We start from the raw sequence: 24,719 nt of genomic DNA, 5'->3' as shown, positions 1-24,719 counted from the left end.
TTTTATCACCCAATATACAAACAGCACTGCAGACAAACAGGCACAACAGTGTAATCCTGGGTAAGAAGCTAAAGGTAGGGGTGTGTGTGTGTGTGTGTGTGTGTGTGTGTGTGTGTGTGTGGTATGTAGTGTACGTATACAAGTTTATGTCCTTATATATTACAGGAAAGCACTGACTATAGTTACTATAAAGCTAACCCGTCCACCTCAAATACTTTATCTTACAGCTTATTTGTAAAGATAGTACGATATTTATAGTATAGAACTCTTTAAAAATAATACAAGTCTCAATAAAAAAAAGCTATTGTGAACTTTCATTCCTTTTTATACAGATTCAGTAGTATTTTCAAGCAAACAACATAAATGTTTGCTATCCCAGCACAGTAAGAAATAAGGCCTCTTATTTTTTCATATTGGCAAAACAAAATATATAAAAAATTTGTCACCCCCCCCCAGACTTTTCAATAGATACCATAGTTCATGTCCTCTCATTTCTTCATCACAACACCGCATTTGCTGTCTTAACAAGTCAGTTAAGTTCATAGTGTTGCTCCTAGATCCCTGCATTAAGAACACTGGGTCCACACAACCTCAAGAAGACAGAACAGCTTTCTTCAGCTTTTCTATTTCCACCTATAAAAACAAAAACAAAACAAAACAAATTGTACAACATGAAATACCTTTAGCAAAGCTAAATTAGACTATCTGTACCACATGACCACACTTTCAGCCTTGGACTTCTGATTTTGTCAAAATCTAATTCCCCAGATGCCAAAATAATAATAATAATAATAATAATAATAATAATACTTTTGAATATGACTGTCAGCAGAAAATATAGTTATGCAAGTTCCAAAACAGCAAGAAATAAGACAAAAGTAATGTATTTCTTTTAGCTAGAACAACAATGCTAAGTAGAAGTTAAGTATTGGAAGAAAACCAGACATATGCATTCATCCCGCACATACAAACACAATGAAAGGGAAACTCTCTTAAAGGGAAAAGGAAAGAGAAAGTAGAAAGCATGCAGGGGCGCTGAAGTCAAGCATCCTTTAAGGAGGTGGTAATGGTGAAACTGTGACATGCTCAGAAGCCGAGGAAGAGACTGAGACCTAGATCTGCCATCAGCAAGCACAATCTAAAATGCACAGGGTTGGGGCTGCATGTGGCGTCCCATGTTTGTATTCACAGTACTTGGGAGGCCAGGGGCAAGAATGTAAGGCCAGCCTGTCTTAAGAAATAGAGGAAAGGAAAAAAAGAAAAAGAAGAAAAAAAGAACTATTCCAAGGTAAAGACCCTGAGATGGAAAATGTGGGACATATTTAGCAGGCAGAGTGAGAGCTATCCCCAAGTAAAAAGTGAAAGCAACTGGAGCAGATCAAGTGGCAGCTGGATGATGAAGAAAGGCTTTGTCTTTAAATGAAGTGGTGCAGGGGGATGACTATTTTCATATAAAGAACAAAGGTGCCAAGAGAGACCTGAAAGTTATCAATGGAGTTGTGGTAACTGACAAAGCACCTTCAAGACAACATACACTGTTCCCAGAGAGCTATGAGGATAAGAACATGACTGCTATACCGTCATTCTAAACCCTGCTTCACCTCTGCAGTGTGACTAGTGGTCCTTACAGCTCCTTGCAGGCCCCAGCAATAACTAAGTCCACCGGATATGGAGCTAAGTAGCCCTTTGAAGCCAGGAGCTTTAGATAACACACTTTCTGATTCCCTGACAAGACAATGAAGCTAAGTAATGAAGCAAGGTAGACGAGGGGTGAAGGTAGTGAGCAAGGAAGAGAAGGCTCAGAAGAGGCAGAGCACAAGAGAAAAACGGAAAAGTTAAGATAAAGAAACTAAGTGTAACTTCCAGCTGTCCCCAGGATACTATAATCTCTCCAGTGGCAAATGAGTGCCACAAAGTGCTTGCCCTTCAAGTGTGTGGTGAGGGTAGGGTGGGATCAGAGACCTACGAAAACAGCATTGATCTACTTGACCGTTGGATACCAGGGACTCCACACACTGTCCTGAGTTAGTACTCAGGACAATTACTGGCTGGGGCCACAGGCCAGCACCTGGACCTTTCCTCAAAATGGAAAGAAAAAAGAATCTTTTTAATTACGTGCTATACAGTCAACAAGAAACTCGGGAAATTGCTACTAAGGAATGGTGCTGTGTTCACATGAGGTAGGAGAGGAAACTGTGTAGCCGAGTCAACCACACAGTGGAGAGATGGAAAAAGCAAAACCTCACATTTTTCTAAAATTGCAAATGCATTACCTCTAGATTACTTCGCATGATCTTCTCTTCTTCTAATTCTTTGCGTAACTTTTCCAGTTCTTTCCTAAAGGCAAAGTTTACTGTTCAGTTTTGTAGTTAAACAGTCTATTTCCACTGATGTTAACTGGAACTTTAACACCCCCCCACACACACACACACACACACACGCGCACGCGCACTTGATCCACAAAAACAACGGAGTTAACAGGAGGGCTTTGGGGATCTCTTGTGGGTTGGAACCCGTTCGTTTTGTAACAATCTAATGTAGGCCTGGCAGTAAGTATTTGAGGAAACAAGTATGAGGATCTGGATCCTACCCAAAACACCAATACAGTTTTCTCAGGATTCTTGAGACAGTAACACCAGTGCTTGGAGAGCTCCTGCCTACAGATCTTCTAGAACTGAGCCACTGCAACAAGTTCCCAATCAAAGCTTTTTGCTGAAAATGCTTTGAAAACACGTGCACCTGTATATGCAGGAGATTGGGGCTTCAGCTGACAACACATAAAAGTCTTTATATGTGCTGGCGGGCAGGCTTAGGATGAAGTAAAAGTCACTTACCCATGATCCTTCCTCAATGCGTCTACAATACATAGTAACTCAATAATTTGGGCTCTAAGTTCATCCAGGGAACTTTTTTTCCCATCATCTGCTTCTGCTTTAGCTTTGAGTTCTAATGGACTTAGGAAAGCAGATGTATTTACTTTAGAAGCACTTGAAGGTGTTGAAAGAGATGGCTGAAAAACATAAAAATGGTTTCTCATTATGTTTGTGTTCAAATTTAATATATATTTAAAATTCAGAAGATTATGTTTTCTTATGGTTTTCCTTTTTTAACACAGATCCACATGTAGTAGAGGCTGGCTTATAACTCCCAATCCTCATACATTAAACTTCTAATCTTACTGTCCTCTACCTCCCAAGTATTGGGGTTATGGTTTATACAGTACTAGGGATTAAATCCAGGGCTTTGAGAATGCTAGGCTATCAATCTGAGCTACATTCCCCAGGTCACAATATTTTTACAACAAGAATACAAACAATTAATGAGCATATATACATTAAACATTCCTAATTTTTAAATCCCTAGCCTTAAAAATTCTACACCAGACTGTTTCAAATGCAGGCACACTTAAATGTGGGATATATAAAACAAATGAATTTTATGTTTAGTCTTGAATCCCAGCCCAAAAATATGTTATTGAATATGTGAAAGTTTTCCAAGATTCTGGAAAAAGGATATTCAGCTACACCTTGGGATAAATGGGACCCACTGAACTGAATGTGGACTGCTTGTAGCCTGAACTGAGTTCCAACCAGAACTTCAGGTTAGACAAGCTTCTTGTAGTAAATGATAATTAAGACAGAGACCCACAACCGGACAATGTGCAGAGAAAAGGGACTTTGGAGTTCTCAGTCCTAAATGGGACATCTATGTCACATGCCTTCTCTTATGGTTCAGAGATCTAAGCAAAACAGGAGGCAGAATCCAGCGTGGTAGGTGACTTCAAAGGACACAACAGGGCTGGGCAAATATTAACTCACAGAGACTGAGTAGCATGCACAGGACTTGCACAAGCTTAAGCCAGACAAACTTCCAACTCAGAGAAGGGGAAATGGACATACAGTCCCACCCCTGGCAAGAAAGCTGCATGTAATTAATAGTGGCTAGGAGAGAAAATCAGTTTCCTTCAGTGGAGTGAAGTTAAGTGTATATTGATCACACTCCAGGGCAGACCCCACACTCAGGTGTAGTTCGCCAACACACAAATTGGACTCCTTGTTTTCTTGTGGGTTGAGTTTTGCTAAAACAGAAAACTAATGAAATTGGATGGGAAGGGATGAGTGAGTGTGTGTGTGTGTGTGTGTGTGTGTGTGTGTGTGTGTGTGTGTGTCTGGGAAGAGTTAGAGGAGGGAGAATATGATAAAAATATACTGCATGAAATTTTCAGAGAATAAAAAAACAACAAAAGATAAAATGGTAGAACTCTGAAGTTCCAAAAGCAGTTTGATATTCACTGCTTGGAGGTGGGGGGAGGGAAAATCAATAAAAAATAATCTGCAATCACTAGTGATTTTATTTGTTTAAAGGAAAGAGATACCCAATGGTTTAATCTAGGGGATAGTTTGCCCTGTAGGGCATCTACAAGTAAAACTAATCAATATGAAGGTGTTCTTTCTCCAAAGCCTCACCTAAAAGTAATTAAGAAGAATTATTTAAGTTCACAGACTACTTGAGGATTTCACCAAAATCAGTCCTTTTAGAAAAGTTTCAAGAGACTGGTTAAAATATAGAGAACCAGATTAGATGATTTGATAAATTTAAGAAGTAACCAAATATTCTGGAATAAAAAGGAGGAATCGTTACCCTTAAGTATACGTGTAAACTGTCCTTAATAAAACGACCAACTTTAGAAAAGTAACATCACCATGGGTTCATCTATGCTATCACTAGTTCCAATGCACACAGAGTGATAGAGAGAGTGCCAGGGTCCAAACTAAAGAGCGAGTAAACAAATCGTGACTTCCAACCGCTCACCCTCACAAGTAATTAGGCTGAAGTTTTATGGGAGTTGAGCGTGGTTACACATGCCTATGGAGGTTGAGGCAGGAAGATCAACACAAGCTTGAGAGAGTCTGGGAAACATATGAAGGCACAGACCAGCCAGGGCCACAGAGAGAGACCCTATCTCAAAACAAACAAAACAGGCCCCACCCCCAAATTATCTTATGTGAACTAATTCCAAAGTATATGTTCAATAAGATAATGAAACAATGTACAGACTTATGCCTTGGAAATATGAAACAAAGTGCATTCTTTAAAATAATGTAAGTGCTTCTATTATTGAAAGAGCTGAAACGACTAAAGCAAGAATTACTTTATTTCTCCACAGAAGAGAAAAAAATCTTTCTAAAAGGAAACTATCAATTCTCTGATGGGTACAACATATCTTTAAAAAATTAAGCAATCATTAGGGCATAGTGGCTCTACCTTTGACAAGTAGCTCGCATCCTTTTTGAGCTCCAACAACTTTAGGCTGCCACTATCTTCTTCTTTTGGTAACTTCAAGGTTTTCTCTGGGCTTTGAGTTGGCTACATGTTTAACATTAAAAACAAAATCAAGACATGGATTTTATTAAAAGGAAACTTTAATAAGCATGTGCATAACAGCAGCAACATTCCCACCACTTAGCTGCTGCTGTCCCCATTGCTCACAGCTGTGGACAAGATGTCATGTGACTTGAGACTGCACAGCACTTCTGCATATCTGAAGTACAAAACCAGCTTTCCTCACAGAAGCAAACCTGTTTTCCACTGAGGTAATTTTAAAGGAAGACGGAGCTGATGAACTAATACAATAACACTGAAGTAGGTTTGCATTCCAAACCACAAATAGCATGAAAAGAAGTTGCTCAGCTGTGAGACGATATACTACAAGAGGAGGACGTCCCAAGCGATGGGGGAAAGCGCCCCTTCCCTGGTCTGGATCTGATGCTCAGTTCTCCTCACTGACCCTGCTGTACTGACTGAAGAGCACAGCACAGGCCCTGCTCCCTGTTGGCTCTGCTCTGGACGGCAATCCCAACACAACTCTATTTTCTGATTCTGCAATCTTTCATGCAAGAACTTACAGAACTGGACATACCTCTTTTCCTGAATTTTCTTAAATTAACAATCATAAAGCTCTCTTCCAGACTTTGTAAATTAGATGTGGCTATCACCCATTCATCCTCATCTTAAAGAGGACTTAGCACTTTGTTCATCTTTATGTTTTCTAAAGTAAGGGAGACTCACAGAATGTCCGCCATTGAAGCGGCCAGGCAACCTTCTTCCAGGCATCTTGGGTCTATTTGCAGTGAGATGTAGTAAGTTCTCTGAGGAAGCTATGTCATCAAAATTTACAGTATCTAGAGAATAAAAAGAAGTATTAGCAACTAAGAGAGTTGTTACTTCTAAAAGGTAAAAATTGTTATTTCTGGTTTCTTACACTATGAATTAAAAGTCACCACTAAGTAGAAAAGCTCATAAACTGTTCAGTGCTTTATATATGCATTTGGAAAACAACACCCATGCACTTAAAAAAAAAAAAATCAATCTTTCAACATATAGTAAGACCTTGTTAACCATGTAAGAACTGTTTCCAACAGGTTTAACAAAATGATCTTATAGGAAGAATTCTGTACCATGAGCTGTATTTGAGGTTCTCAGATTTTTAAAAATCTATTTAAATTCTCAATTAATTACAACTTAGAGAAATTTTATATGTTCAACATTTTAAACTTCACACTGTGAACTAATACCAAATTTGAAAGACTAAACTGTATCTGACTAACTGTACCTGTTGCTTTCTATGTATTCTCAACATAGTAAAGTCATGATTGAGTTGCATGAACATATACAGATGTTACAGTCAGGACTCAAAACTTAGACATAAGAATCATAAGGTAGTTTTAAATCTAAGGTAAATAAGATACCAAGTATAGATGCTACATAGATCAAGAACTTGTTTCTCTGCCATCAATCAATCAATCAATCAAAGGCTAGTTGATACCCGACCAAATAATTTGGGTTTAAGGGCATATAAGACATGTATGGTAACATACCCTTCAAACAATGGTATGCACTGCCTGGAATGTTCTAGAGTAACCAGAAAACCTTAAACAAGTTGTGATTACTCTAAAGTCCAAATGTCAACACATGGCACTGAATCTTTTGTAAATTCCTGATACTATCCAAGTCAGTCTAATTTCCGGGAGTTTAGATAAGACACTAGGAATATCAACCACAGCCAAAATATCCCAATCTTCCAGGAGACTTATCTGGTTCATTACCATTTATCTGACAGTTGTAAAGCTTATCACACACATGTCCAAATTCACTGATCTGTTATTTCTTTATAAATGACCTAAACATCATTGTCAACCTCAAAAGTTTAATTAATCAAACTTTATATTCAAAGTAACTTACAGATTTTCATTTAAGAGATGGAGAATGCAAGGTAAAGAGAGTCAGCACTTTGGAAATGAGCACCATATTACTGGAAATACTGGCTGACTGTTACATTTTTTTTTTTTTTATAGATTACTTTTTGTGTTCTACCTTGGAGAAATACATCAAAACAGATGCTATAAATTAAAAAAAAAAAAATCAGTTTAATTTTCTGGTCTTTTGATAATTTTAATTATAAAACATTGCAAACCATAGGAAGAAAAAAGCAACATTAGTGGAAAATGAATTACATAATTTAAAAGGTTTGTTTTAAATGTTAAGTATACCTCATTCTGCTTATAAATATATTAAAATAATTGGCATAAAAGTATGTTAAACTGATAAATGTGCACTAGCGGCCTATGGGACAACTCTGAAAAGAAAAACCCTATCATTCTGACCAAAGAAATAATTTTAAAATGCATATTTAAGCAACTTGTAGAGAGAAAAAAGAATTAAAACAAAAATAAGGAAATTAAAGAAAAATGAAATAGAAAGGGTAGATTTTTTTTAACAGAGGTTTACAAGGTACAGCATACTCATATAAAATGCCTTCATATGTCCAATTTAGGGTTATAAAACCAAGACAACTTTGCAATTCTAAAACTCTCTCAGGTTCTCCATTTAAGACATCAAGTAAAACAGAACAGCACACATTTTGGATTTATGATAACCTAACCCTTTATAAATGATCTAAGATCAATCAACAATAGATTTACACTGTCAAAATGGTATAAAGGCATCAACTCTTACAATCGCACCTGTCACTCTGACAGCCACTTACACTTCTGTATGTTCTAAGGAAGACATGGACAGATTTTAAGAGCCAAGTGATATACCAATTGTGAGAGAAAATCGGATTTGTATGGCTGCCAACTTTTTTGGAGATGTATTATCAAAAGAGTATTTTAAATTAGAATTAAGAGAGAAGGTTTTTAAAAATGAACTTCAATTTATTTTAAAATGGAAAACCAAAAGGGTTAGAATAGACAAACATGTACACTTTTAGCAAAATTACAAAGAAGACTGATGTGCACCACCTACTTATATTGAATATACTACTTTGATTTCTTTTATAAATTGTTATCTTACCAAAATGGAGAAGGGTAGGACAATTTCCTGACACGTAAGAAGGGAGGGAACATGGCAAACAGGCTAGGAAACAAAATCTGGAAAGAAAAGTCAAGGATAGGAAGGTCTAGAAAAAAGACTAAACCAAAAAAATTATTTTACAAAGCAGGAAAAAAAGAACAGTTGTAGATGAATAGAAGCATTTCAATGTCTAGCAAACAAGGTTATCTGAACTTACACAAAATGTGTACTTATTTTAGATCTATTCCTTTGTCTTTCAAAAGGAAAATTTCAATTACTATTAATTTCAATATACAATAAGATTTTTTAAGCCACATTGTATTACTCACTGAACAATACCAAGACAGCTTCTAAATGGACAGCTTATTACTGTAAAAGGCCAAGGGTATAAATCAACATTCTAACATCTCATAAGATAGTTGTAACTAAAGTACTAAAATGACACCATCCTTTAGTCACATTCTAGTGTTTGGTGCATTACAGTGATAAAAGTGATTTTAATTTTACGACACTGTAAAAATAAAAATATGCCAATAGCAAATAGTATGTTTTAAATTCTTCATTATAAATCTGATTCAACACAATCTTTGAACTCTCTCTCTCTTAATGCTAGCTCTCCACAACTAAGCAAAATAATGATTACTAGGGACAGGAACACTGTTTTGTTCCTAACTTGGCTACAAATCTTACTGTATATGTTTACAACTTAATAGTAGCCTTATTTGAAAAGCTGCATCATAAATTATTCCTGAAAGAAATACATGAATAAATAAATACTAAAAAAGCAATTCAAAGAAAAGTAAATCATCTATAAAGTTAAGAAAAAGAATAATTTATTCATCAATGTCATGGAATGCTTTGATAGCAAATATATAGCTTTATATAAAAATTTCCATGTAATTTTAAAAGAATTTATCAAAGGGAAAAAATAATCAAGACACAAAATGCTTTATCAAAGGACACTTCATATGCTCTTAATGTAATCACAATGCTACTAGTAAATCATTTCTTTCTTTTTCACTTTGTGTGTGTGTTTGTTTTCCGAGTCACTGTTTCACTGTGTAGCCCTAGCTGCCCTGGAACGCACTTCATAGATCAGGGGACCTCAAGCTCACAGAGATCTGCCTGCCTCTGCTTCCCAAGTGCTGGGATTAAAGGCGTGAACCACCACTGCCTATCGTAAATTTTCGATCAACTGTCCTAAAACTAATTTGAAAAATACTTCGCTTCCTTTAAAAAAAAATGTCATTTTAGACACGTGACTTTTAACTGATAATTAATTGGTAATAGCAATGAGATTTTCCTTAAAACTAATTTTTGATGAAGCATTTGAAAAAGAGAAAGAAATTAAAGCATGGGTCCTGACAGCTCTACAATTTATAGCACTGCTATATTATGACCATACTGGTGACAGAACTGAAATTATTTCATATAATTAAAATAAAAAAGAAAAATTCAAGAAACTAATATTGTAGGAATGACTTACTTGTATTTTTAAAAATTCTTACATTTTTAAAAGCATCTGCATTTACAATATATACATCAATGTTTATCTGTAGCTCTGTAAACAGGAAATTGTGGAAATGAGATAAGGAAATTAAGTCCTTCATAGATCAAAGCAGAAATAGAATGAGATGGATTTTAAAAGGTGGAGGGACTAAAGAAACAAAACATTCACAGTATCCTCCACATCCAGTGTATAGGAAGAAAAATGATCCCGGGAATAAACCTACCTAATAAACAATAACCAAAGTTTGAACACCAAAGTCAGGGTGGTTTCTACCTGTCAGTCAAGTTTTCATGTATGTTTTACATGAATGTGTCTGTGTGTGGGTGCTGTGCATATGAATACAGGTGCTCAGGGAGACCAGAAAAGGGTTTCCTATCCCTAGGATCTGGAGCTACAGGAAGTTGGGAGCTGCCCAGTGTGCATGCTGGGAACTGAACTCAGGTCCTCTGCAAGAGCAGTATTCTCTCTCTTAACCACTGAGCCATCTTTCCAAACCCTATTTTACATTTTCTGAGACTTACAAACTAGGTTCTAGCCTAACACCAAACACAAGGCCGTACTCAACCCAAACTCATGGCGGCTCATGACGGCACATGCCTTTATCCCCAGCACTCTGATGGCAAGGCCAGAGAGGTCTGGGCCAGCTATGCAACTTGGTCTATATAGCAAGTTACAAGACAGCCAGAGTTACTTTGTCTCAATCAGCAAAATATATGGTGCACACTGTTCTTGGAGAAGACCCCATGAGGTGGCTCACAAACTACCTATAACTTCAGCTCCATGGGGATCTAATGTGTCTCATCTCCATAGGAACCCAAATGCACATATGCATGTACACACTGACACACACACAGACATATATGCAACTGGAAATAATAAAAACAAGTCTTTAAAAAAAGCAAAAGCTTATTTCACCTAAAGTGTTTTAAAGCGTCTACTACCTAAAAACCAAATAGAACAGATATTTAAAAGTAATACAACATTAAAAAAAAAAACCTTAAATCCCCAAAAGTAGACATCAAATTTAAGACTCGTGATAAAAGGTCACAAAACCTGGGGCAACTGAAAGATAATACCAACAGACGCTTTTAGTTAAAGTATTAAATTTGTATAAATAGCTGAATTTTCTTCAACTATTACTTCTGAAAACATTTCTGGCCATATTCTGAGTGAACATAGAAATATGAGTTGTGACAATTCTATCATTTTACTACTAAAGTCTATAAAAATATTGGGTATTTTAAATCATTTTTCCATTTTTTATTTAGTAGGAAATAAGGGCAATTTTAACAAATAAAACACAAAGAATATATTTTAGTGAACTTTTCTAAGCTATAATCAGCATCTTAATTCCCAAATATTTGGTAATGAATGTAACACCATCCAGAGAAGGAAGTGTGTAAATATGACAAAGGGATTTACAAAATATTTAAATAAGATGAGCCTTTGCAGTGATAAAGTGAAAAGACAAAAGAAAAACAGATTATATTTTAAAATATTTAAATTCAATAGCATATTTTATAAAACCATGACAAAAAAGTCTGTGTAATTACCATTTAAGCTTACATGTAAATATAAAATGTTAGAAATGAAGCCAAAAAGACTACTATGCCCCTAAGATTTTCTGAAGAACATCAGCATTTATCTACATGCAAGGACTTCAGCGATCTCTCACTCATGATATCCACATTAGTGTGTCTGCACTGTTTACATATAAAGTGGGGGGAAAATGACATCTATTTCCTGGGGCTACAGTAAAAATTTAAAAAGAACATATATGGAAAAAGTCCTCTAAAAATGTAGGAAACTAAAAAGGAATGCAAAATATTATACAAAATAATATCCATTATCATAAAGTAATGACTACCTAATGCTCTTATTGGATAGATTTCACCAAGATGTTTGTGCTTCCAATTTTCTACTTTCCAATTACATAAAGAGCCAAGAAGATGTATGTATGTATATATGTACAATACAAGATGGCAAAAAGTCCTAAATCTTAAGAAATACTATTTAGCAAAAGTGAAGCCAATTGATAATATTTTCTTGCAGATAACAAAAATTTCTCCCGATGAAGGTAAAAATTTTTTGTTTTATAAAATACAAAGTATTGCTAGCACTGAAAGTCTATGTCATCCTAGTTATCATGTTTTGTAAAAAGCATGCATGCAGGTACAGATGGTGGCCAGAAGAGGGCTCTGGGTCACCTGGAGTTACAGACAGTTATGAGCTGCCAGAGAACCCAGGTTCTTTGGAGCAGCCAATGCTCACAAAAATTGAGCCATTTAACTGGCTCTTGGATTTCAAATTTTTAAAATAAAAATGTTACTCAACCCTGAGTAATTCAGGAGATATGGTCATTACAAGGGCATAATGAAGAACAAAGCATGCCAATCTTGGTCATTTCTTTCTCACCAGTAAGAAATCTTTACTCAGGCAGAACTATATTTTGTCCACCTAACATCCTCATTTTTCTACTCTGGCTACTAAATTTTAAGCCCATGTCAACTAGTTGCCATTCTTTCTTTCTGTAAGTTGCATATATAGTATCTTGTCCATTCCAGCTTACCTGCTTCTTTAAAGTTTCTGACTACAAAGGCATCAAAGTCTACTGATTTTGGCCTAACTGGCAACTGTTCAGTATCTAGCTTTGGTTTTGATGCTGGCTCAGTTTCAATCTTTGAAGAAATTGTAGAAACTTCTCCATTAATTCTGAAATGAGAAAAAAAAAAAAAACATGTAAAAATTACCTGAAGGTAAAATAGAACTTTTAGATAGTGAATGAAAAGCATTAAAGATTCTGTGTAAAATAATACTAATTTCCATCTGTTCTATAAAGCTATGCATAAACACCAGCTTCTTGTCCTAAGACTGATCACAACAAAATCAGAAATGCAAAAAAACAGTTTAAGTGAATTTATTTACTCTGAATATTAGATTAACATTTAAAGAATTAATAGTCTACAAAGAAATAAGTATGTGGAAAACAGATACTTCAGGTCAAAGCGAGGTGATCAACATCTAACTTAAAGTAGGGTTAAAGCTTACTTGGCTGTTGGAGGTGGAGGAAGAACTGGCTTGTCTGGCCGCTTTGGGTATACTGTTCCAGGAGACCGCAATAAATTATTGGCTTTGGTAGGTGGAGTGGGCTTTTTGGGTGGGACTTGAGGAGCAGCTGGTTTAGGTTTCTGTTCCTGCAGTGATTTTTCATCTGACGATTAAAAAAATATTTATTAACAATCAAAACTATCCAGGTTTTTTTGGAGGTAGAAATCATTATTAACCTTCACACTCTATGTGTATAAACACACACTGTTTGAAGGTTGCACCTTAAAAAAATTACCCAGTGGAGCCAGAACTCATTAAAAACCTGGTTACAAATAACACTTGCTTTTTGTTATTCTTTCAGGAACTTTTGCTTTCTACTAGGAGTGGTAATGCTATTTTAATGAAATAGCTATTTCTTATTTGATTAAAAAAATGCTTAAGTAACAGTATTATGAATTATTCTATGCCACATTCATTAAAAACAACTTCACCAGCAAAAAAAAAGGCACCAAGCACTCATGGTCCTACATATACCATATTCACTTCCTATTTTTCAATTACTAAGCACAAAAATACTTAATAAAACATCTGTGCTTACACGGTTAGGATCCATGCAGTAGTGAGTGTAAGAGGCACCATTAAAAAATAATAAACTCAGGACCAACACCAACTATTTACCTTCAAAAATAATGTGTATACAAGTCCACAAATAATTTTATGAAATTTCCTTAGTCAGAAACTAGTGAATATTAAACTTGAACCAGTATCACAAGACACTGCACCTCCTTTAAAATTACAAGTTTCATATAAAGCATTGGGGGTGGAGAGAAGACTCAGCAAGTTAATGTCACTGGCTGCTCTTGCATAGGACCCAGGTTCAGTTCCCAAAACCCACATAATAACTCACTGTCTGTGACTCCAGTTCCAGGGATCTAATGCCCCCTTGTGGCCTCCTTGGTACCAGGCATGCATATGGTACACATACATGCAGGCAAACACTTAAGTGTTACAGCCTCTATTCTATCATGTATGTAATTACCCCCTTAGAGCTTATGAAAAATAGCAATCTGTTAAAGTACTGATCATTATGCAAGACAAAAGTCTGTTGTTTTGTTTTGTTTTTTGTTTTTAAGACAAGATCTCTCTATATGCCTTTGGCTGTACTGGAACTCATTATGTAGACAGCCTGCATTTAATCTCACAGAGAGCCTCTGCTTCCCAAGTGCTGGGATTGTAGGCATGTGCCACCATGCCTAACTAAAAATCTATTTTCACATGGCCTCAAAATACAGCAAAATATCACATACCTTCCTATTTCTGACCATAGGGCTGTAACAGCTAGCTGAATCTAAATTTCTAGAAAATACTGAAAATTATTTCATAGAAGACAGCATATGGGACACTTTGCTTCCTCCCATTCTTGGGAGTTTTTCTGCCTTGCTATCCTATTTCTCATCATGTGTTCCTGACAAGATCCTTTGCCCTGGGACAAAACAGTATGGGATTGTTGCCTGTTGAACTCAGATCTGCAGCTCTGGCATTCGGGGTGTTCACAATGCCTCTCTCAGCCCACATCTAAGTCACATGACATGACTTGTCCCCTAACTCCACCTTTTCCTGCATCTGTTAAGATGCACAGTGTTCAGGCAAAATCTCACAATAATCCCAAAGCAAATCCCCAAATGCTCCTTTTGTGCAGAACCCAATACTCAGGCACTCTGTACAACTGACTTAGCATCCTAAAGGCCTATGTCTAGAGCAAGTCCCAGAACAGTCTCCAAAGCAATACAGAGGAACCCTGTCTCAAAAAAACAAACAAAAAAAAGAACGGAAGGAAGGAATATGAAAACTAAACTGGTCCCTATCAAATGACCCAGCAATTTCATCCTTGGTATTTATTTAAAAGAACTAAAATGTATGTTCAAACTAAAATCAGAATATATGTTTATAGTAGCTTTGCTTATAACTGCAAAAACTTATAACCAACCCAAACATTCATTATGAAACAGTAGTAAAAGCAAATGAGATACCAAGTCATGAAAAACCATGGGTAGGACTTTACATACACAGTAAATCAAAGAAACCAATGAAAATGGCCACACATTTCAATTAATGGGAGTTGTAAAGGTATAGAGCAAGTGAGGGGAAAGTGACTGCCGAAAGTTAGTCTGGAGGGAGGCCTGAGACAGCGAGGTACAGGACAATGAAACTACTATGGTGGCAGAATGGCGGGTCCATGCCACCACACATTTGTACAGACAACAGAATTTACAACACACAGTAAACTATGAACTCTTGGCATGTCGATTATAATTATAACCACCAGTCATAATAGCACACTACTATGATGCAGAATGTTTACGTAGGAAAATGTGTAAGAGAACTTATATTTTTGTTTTAATTGCCCTTTCTTCCCTCTCATTATTTCTGAGTATGTGTATGCAAGATAGGGGGTTGCACATGCCACAGTACATGTGTGTGTGTGTGGGGGGGGGGTCATAGACAACCTTGATGTAGATTTCAGGCATCAAACTCAGATCATCAGGTTTGTGCAGCAAAGTACTTTTACCTACTGAGTCAATCTTGCTGGTCTTAGTTTGACTTTCTGTGACTCAAAAATTATGTAGTAGGAAGAAGGAAAATAGATAGATGACTCTAAATATACTATGAAGTACAATCCAGATAAGGAGTTAAAAGTAGGAGAAATCAGTTAAAAATACACAACAATTCAGGCAAGAAATAATGATAGACTAACATTGGCCATACAAATAAAAGCATCCTGAAGTAAAAGTCCAGTTTGTGCCCAATCTATTAGAGACAGGTACCACAGACCTTTTTGTACAGGTAAAGTCTTATTTTCCTAAATTTAACAACAATATAAAGTGTTGACAAAATACATGGTATCTAGGAAAAACTTGACAAGCTCATATACTATGAGATTAAAGAACACCTAGTAATCTCCACAATTAAATTCTAAAACCATTTTAAAATTTATTTTCACTGAGTACTTTACTTTTATATGTGAGACAATAGTTAAATACTACATTTTACTGAAGGATTCGTTTACTTCTTAATGAATATAAATTATCAGTATGATGAAAGATTTAATTTTTTATCAGTTTGACACAACACTCATCCCTAGAAAACTCTTAGCACAGAAAAGTATCAACAAGTGAATAAAGAAATGATCTATTGTGATGGTCATGTTTCTTTAAAAGACAATCAAAGAAACGATTTGTTGGGTAAGGGAGAAATCAGCCTTACCTTTTTCTTCAGACTTTAGAGGAAAACCTTTCTTCTCTGCAGCTAACAGGTCAGGCTTTGGAGCTGGGAGGTAGAGAAAAAAGTGAATACTAACTTTTAAAAAATATACACAAGAAGAGAACAAAAAGATGGTAATTTCTGGGACTCAATGAAACACCAGCATTCAAACTAATTTCATCTCTACTTGGATTAACAACATTAATGTTCCTTGATTTGGCATGTTTATCTTATGAATGCATCTATACTCATAAGATTACATTTTATTTCAGTTGTAAAGCCATAATAGGGATGGCATGATTGTAACACATCTGAAATTGCAGCAGTTAGGAGGTAGAGGCAAATAAGTTTGAGGCTAACATGGGCTGTCTAGTTAGCACACATTTCATCTTCGACTTCACAGTGAGATCCTGTCTCAACAAACCAAAATCAAAGAAAAACCCAAAACAAAAGAAATGCACAAAACCTCCAAACTGTGTTTGGGTATCTAGGAATACTTTCTCTATAGAAGCATTTGTTCAAATTAAATACGAATAAAAAAGTAGACTATGGAGCCAGTTGTCATGGCACACAACTCTAATCCCAGCATTGCAGAGGCAGCGCAGGCAGATCTCTCTGAGTTAAGTCAACCGGGTCTACATAATGAGTTCCAGACTAGCCAGGTCTACTTAGTGAAACCCTGTCTCCAATCGATTGATCAATCAATCAACCAACCAACCAATCAGAGTAGAGCACAATCAGAGCACTTAAGAGAAGTGGCTGTTCCTCCAGAAGACTCAGAGTTCAATTCCTGCTCCAATGTGGCAGCTCTTACACTCATCTTTAACTCTGGGCCGAGAGTGGATCTGGCGCACTCTTCTGGCATTATAGGCAATGCACGCACATGGTGGGCAAACAGGCATGCAGGCAAAACCACCACACACGTAAAATTTAAGTGGAATATATATTTTAGCCAAGTCATTCTAAAACAGGTTTAAACATGATTAACTGTATTAACTCAATAGTTCTATTACTGCAAAGTATCCAAATTATTTCTAAGTTCCTCATTTTATTTTTGGAGACAGGATATAAATATATAGGCAGGCTAGCACTGAACTTAACAATCCTAAAAATGTAAGGATTATAGATATTCACCACCAATACCTGAGTAGGATCTTTATATCATTTGTACTTTTAAAAATGATGACGAATAATGCATGTGAACATTTAATTTTACATAGATCTAAAATAACTTAATATTCACTTTAACTGGTTTTGTTAGTAATAAAATTCAATTGTTTATATTAAACTAAACCTTATTATTTGTAACTTAAAAAAGTACCAAACTAAATAATACATTTTTTTTTTTTTTTTTTAAACAAACCTGGGCCCTTTACAGGAGGAGGCGGTTTCTTTGGTTTCTGAGAGGGGTTAAAAAAAAAAAAGTTAAAACAAATTAGTTATTTAAGTTAAAATAAATTAATCCAAATTATATTGTTTCTCACCTCAATCTTGCCAAGAACAATAAAATACTAAGAAGCTAAAAATTCTAGGGAAGGCCACTGGAAAAAAAAAATATTATGATAACCAAACAGATTCCTGGATCAAAAGTTAAAACAAACAAACAAATCAATTAATTGGACAAAACCAAGGAATCTTGGTGAGCCAAATTTTTTAACCTCGACTAATTAGTTTTAGTTTTTAAACATCAATTTGCCCCTTCTTCACCCAGGGATAGAGGAACGGAGTGGGTAAGGAGGTGAAGGAAGGTAAGGCTGGCCTTGAGCCCACTGCTGTACTGGCATGACTGTACAGCGGAAACCAAGCACCTTCTACTTGGATTTATGCCTGCTCTACCACAGGAACTCATGTTAGGTACTACAAACCTGGTCAAAAGCACACAGAGTGGGAGGACATGGGTCCCAGGGGGAAATTACTACTGATATTTTTCTATATGGATGATATATAAAATTGCCTTTTAAATACTTCTATTTATACTCATAGTGTTGCTCTCTGCCTTAATTAGAGCAGATTCTGCTTTCGGCAAGCTATACATAACGCAGAGACTTGTAACAGGATAAAGTGCTAAGAATAAACTACTTTTCAGCACTCAGCACCAAGCTATTCATGTGTATTATCCCCACCGAGGGTCAGAGATGCCACAGTAGAAAGAACGAACATAAGAGGGGTCCTGAGAAGAGCTGGCTTTTGGATATGATGAGGGCATTCATCCATGGCCTCATGCAGCAGTGGGTATGTGCTTGAGACTGAGACCATCAGCACTACATCCACCATGCCCTGAGGAGGGCTCGGAGGCCTCACGAGCCAGAGAAGCTAGAGGCAGTGATGGTTTCTGGGTATGAGGTGTCATTCCTCTGTGGTGGTAATTTGCCCTTGCTCAAGGTTCAAGCAAATAAACCTCATTCACAGTCAACGATAACTAAATACAGTTGATAACAAGCAGCAATGAAAAGGACTTGCTGGCAAGAAGGACTAGGTGAGAAGGGGGTGTGTGATAAAAGAGGGTAGGCAGGGGAATATGATCAATGTGTATTACATATGTACAAAACTGTGAAAGAATAAGTTAAAACAACCTAAAAGTACTTATGAGAAATTAAAAAACAAAAGCGTAATGATAAACCTAGCTTTCCTTCTAAGTCTAAAGAACTCACAGACACAGTTAAAAACAAAGGCCTCCTTTCCTCTCAATTTCTAAGCATTCATTCACTTTTAGGACTTAATTTAGTGTCTTAAAAAGTTTCTAACATCCTCAATTGTGTTGTTCCAGATTAAGGGTAACTAGTAAGCAATACAATAAATGCGGAAAAAACAGTGCCCAATAAGGAAAGAATGAAAGTAGACTGGAAGCAAATCAAAACTGAATGCAATGTAGCAAAGAAAGGATTCAGACAGCCTCAGTGTCTATAAAGAAATTGCCAATAATTAACGTGATTGAAGACTACAAAGGATTAGCACGCTCTGCATGGGCTTGAACTGAACATGACAGCCTATTTTGCTGTGCACACCTAACTGCTTTGCCTTCTAATTTGTAAGCTCAGGAAATCTTGCATGTGGTGAAACTGTCAAGGCATGAAAAGACAAAAACGTGTCTAGTACTAACTAATGAATGATTTAGTTTCACTCATTTCCCTCTGAGAATTAATATAGAAATATTACATGTATAAGGAGGCAAGCACTCAGCTTCACAATGCCATAAAATAAACTGACACTTTCATTTACTTAAATTTCATTCAGAAAATTAAGACTCTATTCAACTTATATAAAGCCAGCTATTTTTGAAAAGCAGAAAAGGTAAAGAAGTCACAGCTGAGCAGGGCGATGAGGGCACACACCTTTAATCCCAGTGCTCGGGAAGCAGGTGAATCTCTGTGAGTTCAAGAACAGCCTGGTTCACAGAGAAACCCTGTCTGGGGCAGGGATTGGGGGGGAAGTAGGGGGAGGGTGTCACAGCTGACCTTCAATACATATACTTGATATCAAGACTAAAACATAAGACTGAAATAAAATAATGTTTCAGGGAAAATCAAATTTTACTTAAGTATATGCTTTAATGAAACTACGTAATGGAGGATACCCTTCTGTATACATGTAAATTCTGTCTACAACTATGAAATTTACTCAGTAGCAATGTAAAACAACTATTTTTGAAAAAGAATATCATCATTAAAAAGCACAGACTCTTACTGGAAAGTCTTTATCTAGTTCATTGATCTGAACAGCAAAGTTGTCTGGAAACACTCCTTCTTTGCCATTGAGTTCACCCTTCCACCAGCCTGTTTCTCCAGTCTCCTGAAATGCAAACCAGACAGTCACATGAATGGAAGCCTTGGATTGTCTTTCCTTTTTGGGGGTGAAGAGCTTGTTAGGCACGAGCTAACAGTTACCGCTAAATGAGAGGAAATTCACAATGAGCTAGGATGAATTCCATTATCTTTGAAGGGCTTGGACTAGGTTGGGCAACCTCAACAAACAGTAAATCTTTCCTAGGGAAAAATGTTCCCAGCACAGCAGGAGTTAGAAAACTGGGTTTAACACCCAGGTATAGTGCGACATACCCTCAAATCCCAGTACTACATACCCTTAAAATAAATCATTTTTAAAATGTAATCTGTAAGTTAAAATGTTCTCATAGGGGACAGGGGAAGTAAAGAAGAGAAAAATATAATAGTTAAGAAAAAAGAGGAAAAAGTAAGAATTCCTAAATTTTTACTATATTAACATTTTATATGCATATCCTAAAATCACTTATCTAACAGCTTTAGAAAATAATACTTTTAATGACTACCTACATAAAGTATTAAGTTTTATCAGTCTAAACTATGAAAATGAAAAATTACAGGGGTGACGTTAAATCAATGGACTATAGATGCTTTATCTATCATATGGATTCCTAAGTGAGATGCTTAGGAATATTTTTTGTATTCCTAATACATACACTTTACATGTACACAATAAATACATTTCTAAAAAAGGAAAAAAGAAAAAAGAAAAAAAAAAAAATCACACACACTAAGCCAAATCTTAACAGTTAACTTAAAACAGTAAGATGAACTTGAACACCAAATATTTCACGGGGCTACAACAAAAGTAGATATTTAATATTATCTCACAAGACCTAAAACCCAGGAGGCTTTGGGTTTTTGTTTATTTCCCTTAGAATTTATTCTAATTTATACAATCGTTTCTTTAAAATAGGTGTAACAAGGCTGGTGAGACGGCACAGCAGGCAGAGGCGCCTGCTATCAATAACCTGAGTTCAAACCCAGGGATCCACAGGGTGGAAGGAGAAATTGTTCTCAGACCTTTTCCCACAGGAAGACGAGTCTCCTGACCTTTTACTTACTAATGAACATTAAATTGCCCAATTCTTAGAGTTAATAAAGGAATAAAAATAAACATTATAATCACTGGTCATTTCTCTTTCTTTTTCCTTTTTAAGATTTATTTAAGCATTTGAGTATTTTACCTACATGTATGAACTATGTACCTCATGCATGCCTGATGGCTACAGAAGTCAAAAATAGGTGTCTGATCCCCTGGAACTAAAGTTACAATGTCTCTAAGCAACCATGTGTGTGGTTGGCACTGAACCCAGGTCCTCTGCAAAAGCAACAAGTGTTCTTAATTGCTAAGCCATCTCTCCAGCACCCATCACTGGTTTTTAGTATATCAATTATAAGCAATATAGACAATAAAAAATTTTAAAAATAAATCACTTTAAGCGCTTATATTTATGTTCCCAAAAATAACAAAGTTGCAGACCATCTGATGCTAATATTCTATAGGCAATGCAAGAACTTTGAAAGATACTTGTATGAATGATGATTCACTGAAAAAATATACCTTACCTTACTTATCAAATGGATTATCTCCCCTTCTTTAAAAGTTAGTTCATCTTCATTGTTTCCTTCATAGGCAAATAATGTTTTACAATATTCTTTAGCTGAAATAAGAATATAAATAATGTGACATACAAATTGATTAATGTTGCAGATACTTATTAAGCCTCTATGAAGTAAGCTATCAAAGGTTAAACCAATAATTTTAAAGCTTATACTCAATGGTAAGAAAAAATTTTCCTACCACTGAAATATTATTCAGTGTCTGTTATGTACAAAACACCGTTTTACTTAAGAGAGATTCTTAAATGAATATAGCACACCAGAAATCTCAACCTCCTGTGTTTTTATCCAGTAGGATTTAATATTCTGGGAATTTGTCCAGTGTAAAAGTTGCTCTACTTATTCAGTAATTTATGGCATACTTACACTAGAGTGGCTACTTTGGAACTCACCTTTAATAATCTTGCCATCAGGGTCTGGTTTTGTCACCTCCAAATTCTGTGTTCTGGATCCCAGTGACTGCAGGATTAAGGGCTAAAAGAGAAAAGGATAGCATCAACTAGCTTAGTTAAAATAAACTTTTTTTTTTAAAGTACTTTACTTTTCAGGCTTGAGAGAGGGCTTAGTAGTTAAGGGGGCTTATTGCTTTTCCAGAAGACCCAAGTTCAATTTCCAGCACCCACATGGTGGCTCACAACCATCTGTAACCCCAGGAAAATCCAAGTCCTTTCTGGCCTCTGAAGGTATTAGGAATACATTTGGTTCAGATATACAAACAGGCAAAACATCCACACACATAAAACAAAAATAAGTAAGTCTAAAAGAAGTTTACTAAGATCTCTCTCTCTCTCTTTCTCTTTCTCTCTCTCTCTCTCTCTCTCTCTCTCTCTCTCTCTCTCTCTCTCTCTGTGTGTGTGTGTGTGTGTGTGTGAATGTTTATGTGAATTCAGTAGCCCATAGAGGCCCAAAGATGGTGTTGATCCCTGGAGCTGGAATTACAGGCTGTTGTGAGTTACCTGACATAGATATTGGTTCTGGTTCTCTACAAGACCAATATGCATTCTTAACTGCTGGACCATGTCTCCAGCCTGAGAACAATACCGTTAAACCAAGTTTTCCTTTTCACTTGCCCAGCCCTCCTAATGGTCCTTTTAGTCAGGTTAGTAATCTAACTAAAAACTCAGCATTTAACAAGTTAATAATCTCAAAATTTCCCCAAATGATAGCTACTAATTTTTTTCCTTCTTACATGTATGGATGTTTTGCCTGCATGTATATGTGTACATCGAGTGTATGCAGTGCCCACAGAGGCCAGAAGAGGGAGTGGGCACCCTGGTAATGGAGTTATAGAGGGTTATGAATCACCATGTGAATGCCAGGAATCTAACCCAGGTCCTCTGGAAGAGCAGCCAGTGTTCTTAACCACTAAGCCATTGCTCCAGTGATTTTAGTCCTGGAATCCAGGTTGGAAGCTACAAAGAGACCCATGATCATTTAGTTCAATGTCACTTACAGAGCAAAAAGCTATAGAACACCATTTCACAAAACTGAGAATCCAATCACTACACCCTACAATCTTTCTTTTAAGACAGCATTTCACTATGGAATCCTAGCTGGCCTGGAAATGGAGACCTGGCAGGCCTCTAACTCAGAGAGACTCACCTGCCTCCGCTTCGAATGTTAAAATTCAAAGATACACGCCATCATACTGGACTAGACTCCAAAATCTTAATGCCAAGAGTCTCAAAGATAGGACAGGGCAGCAGGGCAGGGCAGGGCAGGGCAGGGCAGGGCAGGAAGCAGAAGTGCTCTTTCCCGAATCTAACTCACAATTAAATAAGAAAATATGTAGCAACCTGGCAGAGAAGACTACTGAAAACTATCATCTTGGGAGAAATAACAATGTATCTCACCATCCAAACTAGACCTGCGGAAGTGGCTGAAGCGGTAAATAGTGAAATACTTTAAACTGTTAAGAGACGAGGAGGAGGCACAAATAGAGTTACAGTCCCTGGTGCCATGGTACAGCAGGCAAGAGCACTTACTGCTCTTAAAGGCCCAGGTTTGGTTCCCAGCACCAACTCAAGCAGCTCGAGCAAAAACAATGTAACTCACTTCAGGGGGTCCAGCTCCTTCTTCTGATATTCTTTGGGGTAATGTGTGCATGTTACACCCAAATACACACACACACACACACACACACACACACAAAACTTTTTCTTAAAAGTGAGAACTATAGAGATAAAGTTCATGTCTTCGGAAGCAAGTGCTCAGTCAGTATCTCTACAATACAGACAGTGGGAAAGACTGTAATTACTTCCCCCAAAACAAAATGTAAAGGCTTACTTTTTAGCTTTTTATTAGATATTATAAATTATGGATTGTTTACTTGATGTCATTTGAAAATGCCAGTAAAATGCTAGTAAGATTATCTAAACACTGAGAAGTGAGGTTAGTAAAGTTAGCTATTGTTGAGAATCCAGAGGAAAGTTAAGTAACACTTAGGTATTTAGTATTTCGCTTTGAATTCACTTTAGTTCACTTTTAGCTTTCAAATTAAAAGAAAAATAACAAAAATTTAGCTTTAAAAGACAAAAAGGAAATATTTCCCTTTTTATATTTACATTATAAATATAAATACACTATAAATACAAAACCCTAAGGTTTCCAGTAAAAAAAAATCTATCTTAGAGTCATCAATTAATAAGCACCCTAACTTTGTAACACTGAAATATAAGTATTAGCCATTACAAATCACAAGAGAAGTTTCCCATAAATTTCTCATTCATAAGTATGGCCGCATGACCCCTAAAGGGAAATTAACAGATTTTCAAACCTTTACAACTTTAAAAAAAAACTTAGTGATGTGGGGTAAGATACCAGGAGGACCTTGAAGTCCAGGCTAGACTCAGCTACATAGGGAATCCTTATCACAAAAAAAGCATACAAACAAACAAAAAGCCAATACCCTCACCCCAAAAATGCTAAATGAAACAACAAAATTAATCTAAGTGAAACTCATTATTACTACCTGTGATTGTTAACTATGATTGCCTGTGACAGTTAACTATGGCACCTGTGATGGTTAACTATGACTGCCAGTGATGGTTAACTATGATTGCCTGCGATGGTTAACTATGATTATCTGTGACAGTTAACTGTGACTACCTGTGACAGTTAAGTTTTTGTCAACTTAACATAAG

General features: G+C 36.3%; 1 protein-coding gene across 1 annotated transcript in view; it reads right to left on the bottom strand.

Annotated features, from left to right (window-relative positions):
• Positions 1-293: 293 nt before the first annotated feature.
• Positions 294-24,719, bottom strand: part of Cd2ap (CD2 associated protein) — a 64,087-nt gene continuing 39,661 nt past the window's right edge. The window contains exons 7-18 of the mRNA XM_051204346.1: positions 21,969-22,050; positions 21,523-21,617; positions 19,859-19,963; positions 17,538-17,574; positions 16,178-16,240; positions 12,914-13,076; positions 12,435-12,577; positions 6,070-6,182; positions 5,266-5,367; positions 2,835-3,010; positions 2,274-2,337; positions 294-633 (exon numbers count right to left, since the gene is read on the bottom strand). Coding sequence (XP_051060303.1) covers positions 592-633; positions 2,274-2,337; positions 2,835-3,010; positions 5,266-5,367; positions 6,070-6,182; positions 12,435-12,577; positions 12,914-13,076; positions 16,178-16,240; positions 17,538-17,574; positions 19,859-19,963; positions 21,523-21,617; positions 21,969-22,050 — 1,185 coding nt within the window. The 3' untranslated portion in view covers positions 294-591. The remainder of the gene's footprint in view (positions 634-2,273; positions 2,338-2,834; positions 3,011-5,265; positions 5,368-6,069; positions 6,183-12,434; positions 12,578-12,913; positions 13,077-16,177; positions 16,241-17,537; positions 17,575-19,858; positions 19,964-21,522; positions 21,618-21,968; positions 22,051-24,719) is intronic.

The sequence above is a fragment of the Phodopus roborovskii genome, unplaced genomic scaffold (assembly GCF_943737965.1).
Source record: "Phodopus roborovskii unplaced genomic scaffold, PHOROB, whole genome shotgun sequence".
Lineage (NCBI taxonomy): Eukaryota > Metazoa > Chordata > Mammalia > Rodentia > Cricetidae > Phodopus > Phodopus roborovskii.
This window is presented reverse-complemented; position numbering and strand designations above follow the sequence as displayed.